This window comes from Chelonia mydas, chromosome 8, assembly GCF_015237465.2.
Source record: "Chelonia mydas isolate rCheMyd1 chromosome 8, rCheMyd1.pri.v2, whole genome shotgun sequence".
In the NCBI taxonomy this organism is placed as follows: Eukaryota; Metazoa; Chordata; order Testudines; family Cheloniidae; genus Chelonia; species Chelonia mydas.
Genome location: NC_057854.1, coordinates 33933842 through 33949853, shown reverse-complemented (window position 1 = coordinate 33949853; position 16012 = coordinate 33933842). Strand labels below are relative to the sequence as shown.

The 16012-nt window shown below is 39.4% G+C and overlaps 1 protein-coding gene across 3 annotated transcripts in view; it reads right to left on the bottom strand.

Moving 5' to 3' along the window:
* Positions 1–16012, bottom strand: part of CTNNA1 (catenin alpha 1) — a 194368-nt gene that overhangs the window by 15273 nt on the left and 163083 nt on the right. For all 3 annotated transcript variants that reach the window (XM_037906042.2, XM_043552628.1, XM_043552629.1), the window contains 3 exons: positions 10180–10380; positions 6996–7147; positions 3377–3487 (listed from right to left, as the gene is read on the bottom strand). In XM_037906042.2, coding sequence (XP_037761970.1) covers positions 3377–3487; positions 6996–7147; positions 10180–10380 — 464 coding nt within the window. The remainder of the gene's footprint in view (positions 1–3376; positions 3488–6995; positions 7148–10179; positions 10381–16012) is intronic.

The following is a 16012-nucleotide window of genomic DNA, read 5'->3' as shown; positions in this document are numbered from 1 at the left end:
CTCAGGTTATGAATATTTCTGGACACTTCAAGTAAATGGCCTGGAGGTGGGTAGGGGTGTGTGTGTGTGTGTACGTTCGTACACAGAGATACAAACAGAAATCCATTAACTTCTCATCGGCCTCCCTCTATCTCTAAACAAACAAGATACTGCAGTACAAAAGGCATGTGGGTTACATGAGCAAAAATCTTGGACTGCTATTTTGTTTTTCTGAGGATAGGGGTGGTGGGAGAGTTAAGGAACAAGGGAGAAGAAGCAGAGCATGCAACCAGAAAGGAGAAACACTGGTGTCAAAGCAGGACACTGAGAAGAAGGGAAAACATTCTTCAGAGTGCAGACTCTAGTGTTGATTTCAACACCAGGGAACTGGAGAAAAAACTGTCATGGCTGCAGGTCATAAAAGAGACCCTATTTGGAAATATTTTCAAGAAATTCCTCTACCTCTGTGTAAAAAAAGGAACATGTGGCCAAACAAACTGTGCAAACAAAGATGCAAGCCCTGGCTGTCAGAATGAAACAACATTATGAAGAATGCTTCTCAGAAGGCAATGTCTTTCAAGATGACGTGGGACTTGTCTGAACAATCTGGATCAACTCGTTAATAAATTTTGCACTATTCTTATGGACTACCTAGGCCTTACTATGCTAGTAAAATGATAAAAAAAAGAGACAACATCAGGCTAAAGAGAAATGTAGAAGATATACTCATTATACTGAAATATACTAATTCCACAGCCTAGGACAAACTGCAGAAAAACTGCTGCTGTATTGCTGATGCTGTTGAAACTTGGAAAATTTCAAGGAGATGCTGAAGAAATAGTCAATGAAGTTAAATTGCAGGCAGTAAAGTAGATTGGTCAACAACCTTACTCCACTTCATTTTCTTGCCAATATTCTCAACCCAACATACCAGGGTAGATGCCTAAATGCTGAATAAAATGATGCTGCTATGATGTGCATATAAAGATCACCCATCAATCATGCCAACCAAAATAAATTTCAAGGCTGGAGGTGAAGCATTCAAGCAGTACGTTTGCTGCTGCTGTTTTTGAGAAAGTCACTCCACTGTACTGGTGGAAGTCACTAGCTAAGCACCTGGAACAGTGTCTGTTGAAGTGCTAGGCCAGCTTTTGACAGCAGTAGCCTCTTCTGCAGCCACAGAAAGTGCAAATGAAGAAAATATTCTAATTCACTTGAAGTTGAGAAATCAACTGGAAGTTGAAAAAGCAGGAAAACTGGTCTCTCCCTTACAGACTATGAATAAAATACATGGCACGAGGGGACGAGATCTATTAGTTTTAAAAGTCTGAAGGACAGGTTAAATAACTTTGGAGACTGTTCTCATTTTCAAGAGACTTAGGCAAGCAGGAACTTAAGATCCAGTCACTTTCACTTAGCCCTGGTCTACAGTGTGTGTGGGGGAGGTGGAGGGAGGAGAGAAGAAGAGAAGAAATCGATCTAAGTTAAGCAACTTAGTTACTAAGTTACGCAACTGACGTACTTAGATCGACTTACTGCGGTGTCTCCACCGCGGTGAGTTGACTGCTGCCGCTCCCCCGTCGACTCTGCCTACGTCTCTTGCGCCATTGGAGTACAGGAGTCGACGGGAGAGTGCTTGGGGATCGATTTATCACGTCTAGACTAGACATGATAAATTGATCCCTGCTGGATCGATCGCTGCCCAGCGAACCGGCAGGTAGTGAAAGACATACCCTTAGGCATATTTGAAAATTTACCCAAACTGAACTGAAATAATCAGTTTAATTCACTGACTACAGTTAACCCTTCTTTTCCTTTAATAAATCATTTAGTTGTAAATATGAAATAATGTTTTGATTAGAGAAGTTTACTACCCAAAACATTTAAGGTTGTTTTGTTTAATAAAAGTTTTATATGCTATCTTATGTGTTTGTTTAAATTCCAGTACCATGCTGACGCAGAACACAAATCATAATAAAAAAAGTTATCTAGTAAATAAGCAATACTAAAATGTGCAATTAAGTATCTGAAAATATTAAGCTACATATCTGCTTAAATAAAAGTATATAGTTCTAGTATACCCTCCTAGATAGCAAAAAGATGTACCAAGTCTACCATAAAGGCTGTATTTAGTTGTAAATGAACATGTTTTCATGGTTATATGAACCAATGAAAACAACTTTCTTTAGAAAATAACTAAATACAAATGGAAAAGTTGATTAAAATTGATGATTTAAATCGAGACTTTCCACTTGGTGATTTATATAAATCCACTCTGCAAGCTACACATGGGTATTTCCAATTACTACAAAGTTCAGAACGAAGATTACAATGTGAGCCTTCCAACAGATAGCTGAAGTGATTTATTCGGTTGTGTTTACCCCCAACATGTAATATAGCAACTCAAATCTACCCTTCTTATAGGAAAAGTAGGAACACCATAGAGCTGGGTAGCAGGAATTCCATTACAATAGCAGGAGAAAAGGAATTCAAACAATGACAGATACCTGATATCAGGCTGTGCCCCAAGTACACTACATACCTGACAACTTTTTTTTTAGTTTGGAGTGAGTTGGAGAGGGAAAGTGGAGAAAATGTTTACAGGGAAAGAACACACTCCCCGAAAGCGACTCCAAAGCCAAGCGTGCTAAAAATTTGATAAAACAAGGACCAACTGCTCTTGTATGGCTTTAGGTGACTTAAAAAAAGTGTCGAACACCAGAAATCTTTTGTGGCATCATCCCAAGAGCATAAAACACTATTAACCTAAGATGCAACAGTACAGGCTGTATTACTTTAATATACCATTTCTAGTTTTTCCGTCATTAAATTATTCAATATTGTACATCGGTGTTTTCATTTTTAACTGTCATAGGAAAGGAAGTTGGCTTGAATAATTTTTTGAGGCTGCTGTCTTTCAGCAGACCCTTTCTTAAAAGTTCAGTGGACTTTCTAAAAGGCTTTTTGTAGAAAATAGCTAAGCTTGTGGCAGTATCTATTTCTAGTCTGCAGTTCCAACAACCAGGAAAAAAAGAACACATCAATTTGCCACAGATAGACTTGTTTACCAGCCCAAAATTCACATGCCTAAAAAAATGGGAGCAACTATTTCAGATCTGTGATGTGAAAGTCTACAATAGTTTATCTATATCAAGAGGATTCTGGTCTTTCAGACTACCCAAAACAAAGCAGACACTGATGTTTTTAAAATGTAATGTTTCTCTTAGCTGCCTTTTGAGTCAGTGGAAATGAAGAGATTAATGTCAGTTTTCTGACCTAGCATTTTCAAGAGAGAAATAGAACCAGGCTTCTTAAGTGACAGATTTAAAAACTGGATTTTCAGAACAAGTTAAACTGTTTCTTGTAGAATATGTAATGTTTAAAATGTTTTCCTTACTCTTGCACTTTGGCCAGCAATGAGCTGATCGTCTTCAGTTTGAACACTTGTTCTGCTTCTGACATCAAAGTCTTCAGTCTCAAAATCAGAGTCATCCAACTCTTCAGGAGTCTAAGAGAAGAAAAAAGTATAATTCATCACAAGTCATTCAAGATCAACAGAAGTGAATCAATCTTTCCACAACATATAAAAAATACCTTCTGGTCAGCTGTTTAACATCAGGGGTAGGAGGAGGACACAGAATAACTACAGTGCATTATTTAGGCTTTCAACTGAGGGTAAGTCAGAATTCTCTCCAGTTTATGTTATTCGTATGACTATATGTCTGACAACTGTAAACTTCAGGTTCGAGCAAAGTAATTGCAGAGGGCCCTAAAATGTGTGCTAAACATGGAATAAGGTTAAAGGAGTGTATTTAAGATTTGGACTATATGAAAAGACAGTTACACGGAATCCAAATTACATAAGGTATACCTTGTGCTTAATTGCTTTATTCAGAGAGCCCACATCAAAACTCAAGTCCCAACATCATCTTTTAAAACCTATTTCAAAATAGCAGCTGTTTTACTGTTTAGGACAATTAAAAATCAAAGCTTAACAGGGTTAACAGTAGCTACAGTAAACCAAAATTTATTCTTACCATCCTCCTGGCAAAACTTAAAATTTGCAGATAATAGGGTCAATTTTTATGTTATAGGCTAAGCTCAGCTGACCTAATTCCCATTTGGAGTTTATTTTTGCTGCTGTCAGTATACAGCTGAAACGGCAGCAAAATTTTAAACATCTGCTTATATTAAAATACTACATCTTTACCTAGGCTGCCACATTTTTATGACAAGTTTGCAGGGCTGTAGTAAGAAGGAACTTGACTGAAGAGTGCAACATTTGCTATGAACAGGTTTAAAGATGTAAGTAGTTCTTACCCGCTCCTTTACTACAATTTAATTTTTATAATGTGTTTTCCAATACAGGCATCTTTCAATACAAAGGAAGATTATGGATGGTTGTGTTAACCATTTAGCCAAAAATGCAGGCTGGTCAAGTAAGTTCGTACTGAACCTGGTGCCCTTCCCAGCCCCCACTTTAAATAAGAGATTTCTTCATTTCCACATACGAATGTGAGAACGCATGTGAATAACTACCTTAGTGTGTCAGAGTAAAGGCATGTAAGGTACTATTCTCTAAGCAAATGGGGAAATATTCTTGTGTGTTTGTACTGTTTTTGGTTACCAAAACTCCTGGAGACACAACTGAATACTGACGCAATATTAAAATGTATTTTATTATCTGAAGGATTATGTACAAAAGACTTATCACTCAGATGGACTGCGCTGAGTACGTTCACTCATCTCTCAATACTTTCTTAACTTACCTTTTTATTATTTACTCCTGTTAGAGCCTCAGATATAACCCAGCTAACTGGATTCTTTTCTAATTTTGGTATCACTAATGTTAACTGTGTGTTAACAGAACCTATTACTATCAAAGCCTGAGCCAGAAAGAATGCAGCCCGACTTTCAGAACCCAGGTCGAGAATCCATGGTTATCTTTTGACTCTAAAATGGAGCAAATCTGAGATGAAGACGAGAACATTAAAACAATGGCACTGAAAAAACTTGCATCAGTAGTCACAGGTTAACAGTTCAGTGGAGAAATTAGAGTGAAGGCATTTTTGCCCCCCACAAGCTCCTTTGTGGGTTAATTTTAGTCTTGGAATTAACTGAAAATGTGAGGTATAAGGCAACTACAGCATTTAGCATTTGACTTTTCATTCTGTTACCACAGAACAGTACTGTCAGTCAAAACTAATGAACTTCTTCCATTGAAACGGTGGAGATAAATGCACACTAACACAACAATGACAGCTGTGCAGCTTTATGGTTTCAGATCATAACCTTTTCTCCATGTTCCCATTCCCCACCAATCTCAGTGATTTCCTGTACTCCAAATTAAAGATAACAAATCCAAGTGAATACGAGAGGTTTCTGATGTGTAGTTTTGTCTTGCAACATGGACTCTAGAAGGGAAGTATTTACCTTTATAGAAGAAAAAAGGGTTCTGCTCATGCACGAAGATTTTGGCTTTCCTTTTCAGAGCAGGGTTGCCTCTGAATTCCAATTTGAAACAGAAAAGCCTGTAAAAACGGTGCTCCTTCTGTTATCTGTTTTGAGGGCTCTATTTTATTCTAAGTAAGTTCTACAACTCAAGCCCTTCAGCAGGCAAACACTCAAGTGTTTTAACGTTTTGACTTTTTTCAGGTCACTGATATGTCACCACTGAATGAACTGCCTTTAGCTACTGGCAATTGCAATATAGCCATGGAATCCTATCATCATAAACGTGGCTTCTCCCCAGCACAGATGAGCAGCATGAGGGAAAATGTCAGGATTCCTGGCACTGCCAGCTCTGCTGATTGCTGAATGCATAGAATTAGCAACTGTACCTCCTTGTCCTGAGCAACAAGACTCATAGAAGGGGGCGAATAAAATTGATTTGTAGCATGTCCAGGGAACAGGATCCCAACCAATAACGGTGCTCCATGGAAAAGGGGGTATATATCAAAGTGTCTTAAACTGCAATAGTTTCTCACTTTTTCTCTGCCCTCTCTTAGGTTTTAGTTTAAGCAAGCAAAGGTAACACATGAATATTATGATGGTTGTTACAGTCAGTAATGTGCTGGGGTTACATACTGCAAATTTACCCACCAAGACATTTGGAACCAGTGGACAATATGAAACCTCTACAGGAAAGGTTCATTTCCAACCTTACACAAATTGTCTTGGGTAGAGAGACATTCACTGTTGAGGCATGGGAAGAAGGGGGAGAGGAACAGAAAACCTTAAATCCATTTTGCTATCACTAAGCCCTGGTTCATATTAAGGTCTGAAAAGCCCACATGTAAGCCTGATACTTCCTTTTTGCGCCTTCAAATCACTGCAGGTGCCCTTTTGCACCTTCAAGTAACACCATTTAGATGACTGTCTCCTTATCAGGTAGGGAGACATCCAAGTTTAATTAATTGCATTTGCAAATTGCAGGCACAGAAAAGGAAATGTAATTCTTACAAGCTAGTCCCCATTTATCTATGCCGCCTGGTTTCTCAGGTTCTCTGAGAACAAGGTGAGTTTCAATACCCAGATCACCTAACCTCATCTTCAAGAAACTGGTATGAAATTTCTGTAAAGTTTATTTAAGATTTGAGAAATTAAATTGGAGGTTTCTTTGCTTTAAATAAAATATAAAGTCAAACCATAGCAAGAGTTAATTTGCTATTGTCTAAACCAAGGGTCATTAGTTTTAGCATATATATAAGGCAGGCAATATTGCATTATGAATAGATGCATTATTAAGGATGTTTAGCACTTCAGCTTTAATTATCAGTGATGTCCAGACCTATTTGGTGAAGTTTGCATTTTAAGATTAAAACATACAGCAGACATTCTGAAGTCCTCTATAAAGTGATTAACAGCTTTCAGATTCATAATCTTAATAAGTTGTCAGTGAAAAATCTTATACTCTCCACTCTCTGTAGGAACAATATATTTTCTTAAGTTCAATAAATGCTTAGTAAAGTAAAAGTAGAATGCTGTAAAAATAAGTGAAATACAAAGTCACTCACTCTGATCATCAGTACAGCTTTTCTGATATCCCGAATTCCATCATACACCAATCGTGAAGCATCAATAAATTCGTTTTCATCCATTGGCTGAGCAGGGTCAGAACTAAGTGCTTCCACAGCAGCTTCCACTTGCTCAGTAAAACGGGGCATAACTGAATTAAGAAAACAAGCAAGTCAAGCACATTTGGCAATGGTGCCCCTACTCCCCCAGCCCCAATGTACTCGAATGAAAGACGGGTAAGTTCTGTGGTACTCAAGTTGACACTAGAAATTCTGCAGCAGCTTCAGTTAATTTTAAAAATGGAGGTTATTAAAGACAAAAAAGCTAACAATAATCAGTTAATAGCTCAGGTTTTCTTTTGATATTAATTGCAGTTTACTTTATGATGTCACCACATTTTTAGTTTCAAATATGCTCCATATCTGCATGGCAGAGGATGTTGGGGGAAAAACCAGGAGATTTATAGTACTATACCTAAGTGGTATGGGAGGCAGTTGGGGATTGTGGGATAAGAAGAAAGTATTTGCTAAAAATGATCAGCAGGGATATATTTAAGAGATAACTTAAAACTAAACCTAAAAATGACATTTTAATACTCTACTGAAACGAAGGGCATTCATAACCTTCAACAGCTTTTGTTTCAGGCTCTACATGGACTCAGGAATAGAACACTGGATTGGTTACCATCGTTTTTTCAGTGCTCTCTTTGGTTTTGGGGTCTGGGTTGTTTTTTTTTTTTCAAGCTCTCATGATTGCAATTTTAAAGACACAAAAGCTCGAATTCTGGAGCATAATTCTGTGAAATAGTATGGAGTGACGCAAGTCACTGGACCCTGCAAGTCCATATCATAAGTCCAAATTCAGAAGTGGTACAAACATGGCATATATTTTTCTACAACCATTAAGACACAGAGAACAGAAGTTTTATAAGGGACTTCACCTGAATCAGAATATTAATTCTGTAATTATTTCTTCCAAATTCAAAACAAGACTGAATAGACAAAGTTTAATGCCCACTGGGATGTTCTATATAGATTGAGTTAAAAAAAGAATTCTTCAGTTATGCCTTTTCAGAGCCAGGCCCCTCTAATCTAGCTTTACATGTCACTGGTAACCAAGGACTGCTAGCACTTGACCAAAGTGACACAGAGTCTTTGCAGTGGCAACAAGAGTAAGGAGATCTGTGTCATAATTCAACATGGATAAGACCACCTTTTAAATCTTTGCTCATTGGTTGGGACTTGCATCCCCTGACCTCTTCAAAAAAGATTAAGTATTTTCAGCCACTGAGTGATCAATAAGACATTTGTTCATCATTAAGTAACTTCATTATTGACTTAAGCCAGTTATTCAACCAAAATAAAATCCTGATTCAGCAGCTTCTTTGCACAGAGCTCCATTAACTTTAAATTGGGGCTGTCAAGTGATTAAAAAAAATTAATTGAGATTAATCATGTTGTTAAACAATAATGGAAATACCATTTTGGATGTTTTCTACATTTTCAAATATATTGATTTCAATTACAACACAGAATACAAAGTGTACAGTGCTCACTTTATATATATATATTCTTGATTACATATATTTGCACGGTAAAAAACAAAAGAAATAGTATTTTTCAATTCACCTCATACAAGTACTGTAGTGCAAACTCTTTATCATGAAAGTTGAACTTATAAATGTGGAATTATGTACAAAAAATAACTGCATTGAAAAATAAAATAAAGTCCACTCAGTCCAACTTCCAATCGCTCAGACAAACAAACTTGGTTACAATTTCGAGGAGATAATGCTGCCCGCTTCTTGTTTACAATGTCACCTGAAAGTGAGAACAGGCGTTTGCATGGCGCTGTTGTAGCCAACGTTGCAAGATATTTATGTGCCAGATGCGCTAAAGATTCATATGTTCTTTCATCTTCAACTACCATTCCATAGGACATGTGTCCATGCTGATGATGGGTTCTGCTTGATAATGATCCAAAGCAGAGCAGACCGATGCATGTTCATTTTCGTCATCATGAGTCAGATGTCACCAGCAGAAGGTTGATTTTCTTTTTTGGTGGTTCGGGTTCTGTAGGTTCCGTATCTGAGTGTTGCTCTTCTAAGACTTCTGAAAGCATGTGTCATACCTTGTCCCGCTTGGATTTTGCAAGGCACTTCTGATTTTTAAATGTTGGGTCGAGAGTTGTAGCTATTTTTAGAAATCTCACATTGGTATCTTTGCATTTTGTCAAATTTGCTGTGAAAGTGTTCTTAAAACAAACACGTGCTGGTCATCATCCGAGACTGCTACAACATGAAGCATATGGCAGAATGCAGGTAAAACAGAGCAGGAGACATACAGTTCTCCCCACAAGGAGATCAGTCAGAAATTTAATTAAAGCGTTATTTTTTAATGAGCATCATCAGCATGGAAGCATATCCTCTGGAATGGCGGCCAAAGCATGAAGGGGCATATGAATATTTAGCATATCTGGCACATAAATACCTTGCAGCGCCCGGCTACAAAAGTGCCATGCAAACACCTGTTCTTACTTTCAGGTGACACTGTAAATAAGAAGCAGGCAGCAGCAGCATCTCCTGTAAATGTAAGCAAACTTGTTTGTCTTAGCAATTGGCTGAACAAGAAGTAGAACTGAGCGGACTTGTAGGTGCTACAAAGTTTTACATTGTTTTGTTTTGGAGAGCAGTTATATAGCCAAAAAAAAAAAATCTACATTTGTAAGTTGCACTTTCATGATCAAGAGATTGCGCTACAGTACTTGTATGAGGTGAACTGAAAAATACCATTTCTTTTATCATTTTTAAAGTCCAAATATTTGTAATAAAAATAATATAGGGAGCACTGTACACTTTGTATTCTATGTTGTAATAGAAATCAATATATTTGAAAATGCAGAAAAACATCCAAAAATATTTAATAAATTTCAATTGGTATTCTATTGTTTAACAGTGTGATTAATCACAATACGTTTTTTGAATCGTGATTAATTTTTTTGAGTTAATCGTGTGAGTTAACTGATTGACAGCCCTACTTTGAACAGAAATTCTGCACAGCCAGGTTTTATGAAATTGAAACCTTATTCTTGTAAGTTGCATGAATATGTTTGTACCCATTTACCATTGTAGTTGTATGCCGTTTGAACCCAGACATCAGTATTGAGCACTGTTTATATTCCTACCTGTATTGGACAACAACTTTGTTGCTTCCAGCACCTTTTCTGTGTAGACTCCAGGTTCATAGTTATCCATTTCGGAAGTTACAACATGAATGACTCTAGCTGCACGTCCACGAATTGCACCAGCTGTTCGGTCTAAACCATCAACATCTTTTTCTTGGAGAGCAATGACACATTTGTTTACATCTTCTAAAATATGATTCTCTGGTGGCAAAAGAAGTAGTATTTAGACGTGTGTGTGTGTGTGTGTGTGTGTGTGTATGTATGTACGTACACCCCCCCCAAAATACAGTTTTTCAGCTGCATCTGAAGTGGTTTTTTACCCACGAAAGCTTATGCCCAAATAAATCTGTTAGTCTTTAAGATGCCACCGAACTCGTTGTTGTTTTTGTGGATACAGACTAACACGGCTACCCCCTGATAGTTTTCAGCAGATGAAGCTTCAATACCTTCTCTTTAAAATAAGCTCCAACCACACTTTCTGAAGCATTAACAATATTTTAAATCAAGTTTGTTGCAATCAATGGGCAGATGCCTCTCCAAACTGGCTATCAAAATCCTAGTCCACATACTATGTGGAATCCAAATTTATCCCAGTCCTAGGGCTTGGTTGTATCAACACAAGAGTTGAGAGTTCAGCTCATGTCTACCCAGCCTTGTCTGCTCTGAGATTCCTTCCTCACTAGTCCACACCCTTTCCACTTGCCTTGTATGTAGATGGGATAATGAGCCATCTTGCCTCTGACTCATCCAACCCTTTTAATTTTCTAACAGGATCAACATCTCTTAACAGGATGAGGTGTTTCTAGTATACATTGCTAGCTTTGGACAATCCTGCTATACAAGTCTACAAATACAAATCACAATTTTACTACATAAGATCATCAAATGATTAATCCCCATCCTATTTTAAAATTAGACAATCAAATGGAACAGTATCTGGAAGTTCTCGCTTTCAGGCTCCTTCATTCTTTCAACAAAAACCTCAGTTATGAATACCAGAGTTATGGACTGATCAGTCAACCACACACCTCATTTGGAACCAGAAGTACACAATCAGGCAGCAGCAGAAACCAAAAAAAAGAGCAAGTACAGTACAGTACTGTGTTAAACGTAAACTAAAGGGAAAGTTTAAAGAAAGATTTGATAAGGTAAGGAAACAGGTTCTGTGCTGGTTTCATTTAAATTAAGGTGGTTAAAAGCAGCATTTTCCTTCTGCATAATATAACTTTGAGATTAAGTTAACTAAATTAATGTTTAGCTGTAAACTTTTGAAAGAACCACCACAATGTTTTGTTCAGAATTACGAACAGCCTCCATTCCCGAGGTGTTTGTAACTCTGGAGTTCTACTGTAGATATTATTCACTGGTTCATAAGAGAATGGAAGTACTCCAGTTTTGTAATTTTTGTATTTGCTTTTAAAGTAAGGAATCTGAGATTAACTATTGATTAAGAAAGTTACAAAATGCTCAAATAAAAAACAAATAGTGAAACATGCAGTTACTACTCCTGAGGGAATTCTGCACCCCAAAAATAAAAATTCTGCATATTAAAATTCTGCAAAATGCTGCAAATTTTATTTGTCAATAAATGCGTAGGCTCCAAGGTGGCAATGGGAAGCACAAGCTACTGGCTGCATGGAGGTGGGAGATCACCCTACAGCCCTTCCTGCGCCCTCCCTCCCCCCGGACAGGGACTCAGCAGTGATGCTGCATCCATGACACAGTGCAAGGGCTGGGCCTGCCCCAGAAACACCCTGGGGCCCTGCTCCTCTGCACCAGGTGCAGGCAGGCAGGCTCAGCCCAGCAGGATCCAAGCGTGGGGCAATCTGGCTGAATATGGCTCAGTGAGGGATCTGGATGCACTGGGGCTCTGCAGGGGATCCAGGTAAAGGTGGCTGGGGCTCAGCAAGGGAGTCTGGATGAGGGGGAAGTGAGGCTTGGCGGGGTGGGGTCCAGGTGCAGCTGGTTGGGGGGGTTCGATGGGCCCGCTTAACGGGGGAGCCCCAGCTGCTGCTGAGGGGCCGCCACATGCTAGATTACCGCTTCCCCTCAATCGCCATCACTCCCACATCCCCCTTCCCTATTCCATCCCTCTTCCTCCCCCCGACCCCACTTGCCCTGCCCCATCGCAGGCACTCACTATTGTACAGAAAACAGGGTGCCCAGCACACACACTGGAAAGACAACTAGCAATAGGACCCAGGCAGAGTCAGTGAGCCAGAGCTGTGAGGCAGCTCTGCGCTCACAGAAATTTGGGAGTGGCGGGGAGCCACAGTGGCACTTGACCCCATGTACCCTCCCACACCTCGCCTCTTGGGACACAATGCCCCCCCAACTACACCCATGGGCATCCCCAGCCCCTCTGCAGTGATTTACCCCTCTGTGGCTGCTCTGGAAACCAGAAAAAAGGTGCCCCCGCTGTTGGGGAGCGGGCATGTGACCACTCTTACAGCTTACCTTTGCTTGCCTGTCATTTTCTGCATAGAAGCAAAGAAATCTGTGGGTGACATGAATTCTGCACATGCACAGTGGCTCAGAATTCCTCCAGGAGTAAGTTATAAAAGCCTAGGCTGAGATTTTCAAAACTGCCTAAAATTTGGATACCCAGCTCTGAGAGTCTTAGCTCTAATGTTTGGATATCGTTAGATGTCAGTTTTGTAAGACTTGTGCTGTTTTTACCTACCATTAACATTTGAACATTGTGCTGCTAGCCAGAAAAATAACTAGCTCTGAAACACCAAACTAGCAAGGGCCCCCACGAGAAAATAGCATTCTATAGTATTGCAACTTTTTTTTATGGAAGGGCCAGTGGCGTAGCCAGGTGGACCAAACAGGAGCAGCGATCACAAAAAAGGCGCCACCCGCTGCGGTGCTTTTACTCACCCGGAGGCGCTCCAGGTCTTCGGCGGTGGGTCCTTCAGTGCCGCCGAACACACCTGGAGCGAATGAAGGACCCGTCGCTGAAGACCCAGAGCATCGCCAGGTGAGTAAAAATTAAAAAGGCCCTTAATTAATTAAAGGGCCCCTGAAATTGCTTTGCGCCAGGCCCCCTGAATCCTCTGGGCAGCCCTGCCTCCCTGGCCAGGAGCCGAGTAGGATGGTCCTGCAGGCCGTAGTTTGCCCACCCCTGGGCTAGGGACACCCAGAGAATGGGGTTGTATCCCTGACCATCCTGGCTAACAACCACTGATGGACCTATCCTCCAGGAACTTATCTAGTTCTTTTTTTGAACCCAGTTATAGATTTAGCGTTCAGAATGTTTCCTGGCAACAAGTTCCACAGGGTGACTATGCGTTGTGTGAAGTAGTACTGCTTTTTGTTTGTTTTAACCCGGCTGCCTATTAATTTCTTTGGGTGATCCTTGGTTTTTCTGTTATAAGGGGTAAACTTCCTTATTTACTTTCTCCCTCTATCCCTTTATGATTTTATAGACCTCTATCACTTTCCCCCTTAGTTGTCTTTTTCTCCCCCTAAGATGAACAATCGGTCTTTTTATGGAAGTTGTTTCAGACCCCCAATCATTTTTGTTGCCTCTCTTTCTGTACTTTTTCCAATCCCTATATATATTTATATTTATTTTTAGTTGGGACGATTAGAATGCACAAAGTATTCAAGGTGTGGGCATACTTAGATTTATAGATTGGCACTATGATATTTTCTGTCTTATTATCTAGCCCCTTCTTAATGGTTCCTAACATTGCTAGCTTTTTTGACTGTCGCTGCACATTGAGTGGATGTTTTCAGAGAACTATTCACAGTGACTCCAAGATTTCTTGAGTGGTACAGCTAATTTAGATGTCATTATTTTGTATGCATAGGTGGGATTATGTTTTCCAATGTGCGTTACTTTGCATTTATCAACACTGAATTTTAGTCAGTCATTCTGTTGCCCAGTCACGCAGTTTTGAGAGATCCCTTTGTAACTATTCCATCGACCTAACTACCTACCACCTCTCAGGGAGGTGGATTACCTAAACTGATTACCTACCCCTCCTGTCAGCATAGACAGTGCCTCCAACTGAACCGCTACAGTGGCGCAGTGGTCTACACTTTTCAAGTGGAGGCACTGGAACAATAATTAAGCTTATATAAGATTAGCAAGGCCAGGTATCACATTTTAAGAGGTTCTTGAAGCACCATGAGCAAAATTCTGCTTCACTTATACTAGGTTATTTCACTAACAACTGGGGTTGCACAAGTTCAGTTGAGGGCAGAATTTGGCCGTAAGAGTGCAAAGCGTGTTCATTAGTAATTTGATAATTCAGTGAACAGATAGGAGGTACAGAAAAGACGGCAAAGATAAAATGTAATACAAATATTTAAAGCAATAGAGACAGAGAGCTTGGAAGTGAAACCAGTAGAAAAAGTGGCAATATCAGAACAAAATCTACACTGTTTACTCCTCAGAGTTCCTCAATGAAAAAAATTATGCCAGACACCACTTAAAGCCTCTATGGTGACATTAACCTTAGTGAACTAAGTGAATGATGTGACTTCATTGCTCTGTGACAACAGTTACAGAAATGCAAGGTGCCCAGTGGAACCCCGATGCAGAGGGTGTTCCCAGGCACGGGTTGGTGTTGATAGCCAAGATAGTCTTGAGCTGTTAGTTATTTTCCAGCTGGATAAGAACATAGCATAGTGGCAACAAAATTAGTTGTCTTCATATAAAGTACTTGGGAGTATTGGTGAGTTAAGTATCATAGAATCTCAGGGTTGGAAGGGACCTCAGAAGGTCATCTAGTCCAACCCCCTGCTCGAAGCAGGACCAAGTCCCAGTTAAATCATCCACTTGCTTCTGTGCTCCACTCTTTTACTAACTGAAATGAACACTTGCCAATCTCCTATTTAGTGCACCAGCTTCACACTGAGCAGAACAATTAACTGCCCTGCTAGATACACTGTATTACAGTCCTTTTACATTCAATTTATGTCTATTACCAAAAGACTTTTTGTAATGATTTAATGACCCCAAATAAACCATCCCCATCACTAATTTATCCAAAAGGGTTTGAAATGTTAGCTAGTATGTAAGCTGGAAAGTGTAAACAGATAAAGTAAATTGCTTTTATATGGAAAGTTTGTCAAAGTTAAAATAAAATTTAAAGTCTTATCACTTTGCTGCAAATCAAATCTATCTCCTTAAGAATTCATTGAATACAAATACAAGGTCCATTTGCTGAATGCTCTCAATACCCTCAAGTTCCAGTATTTCAAAGACATTCTGTGCTAAGAGCATATTTGAGGTAATCTGTTTCTCTTTGTTCAGACAGTCACTGCTCCTGAAAAAGGTACTTCACATTTCTAGTGACTCACCAAGACCAGCAACAAGACCCTGAAATCTTTCAGAGTAATTAAACTCAGTGGGCTAACAATATAGTGTGCTTCTCCTATAGTTTAATACCAGTGTCTCTCTTGGGGTGAGATGGTGGAAGGGAGTAGGCCAAAATCAACTGTTTCTGCAGTTTGAGAACTTTTCCAAGCACATTTACAACTGAAACATGCTGGGAGGCCTTATAAATGAGGATGCTGCACAGCCCTGAATTTGTTTATATTCACTGCCATATTCCAAACAGGCCATAAACATGAGACCATCAATTACTTATTATGCTTAAAACGAGTATACTTACCCAGAACTATGCACCTCTATTGCTGTGCAATTTCAACTACCAATACTGTAACAACCATGGAGATGTAAGATGTAGAACCCCATGGTATTCAACTGCCTTGCAAGCGACTATGAGCTCATCCCAAAGACAAAGTTGGTATTAAAAGTATAGGACGTCAGAATTCAAACATATTTATTGTTAACTCCCTTTTAAATTAGAACTTC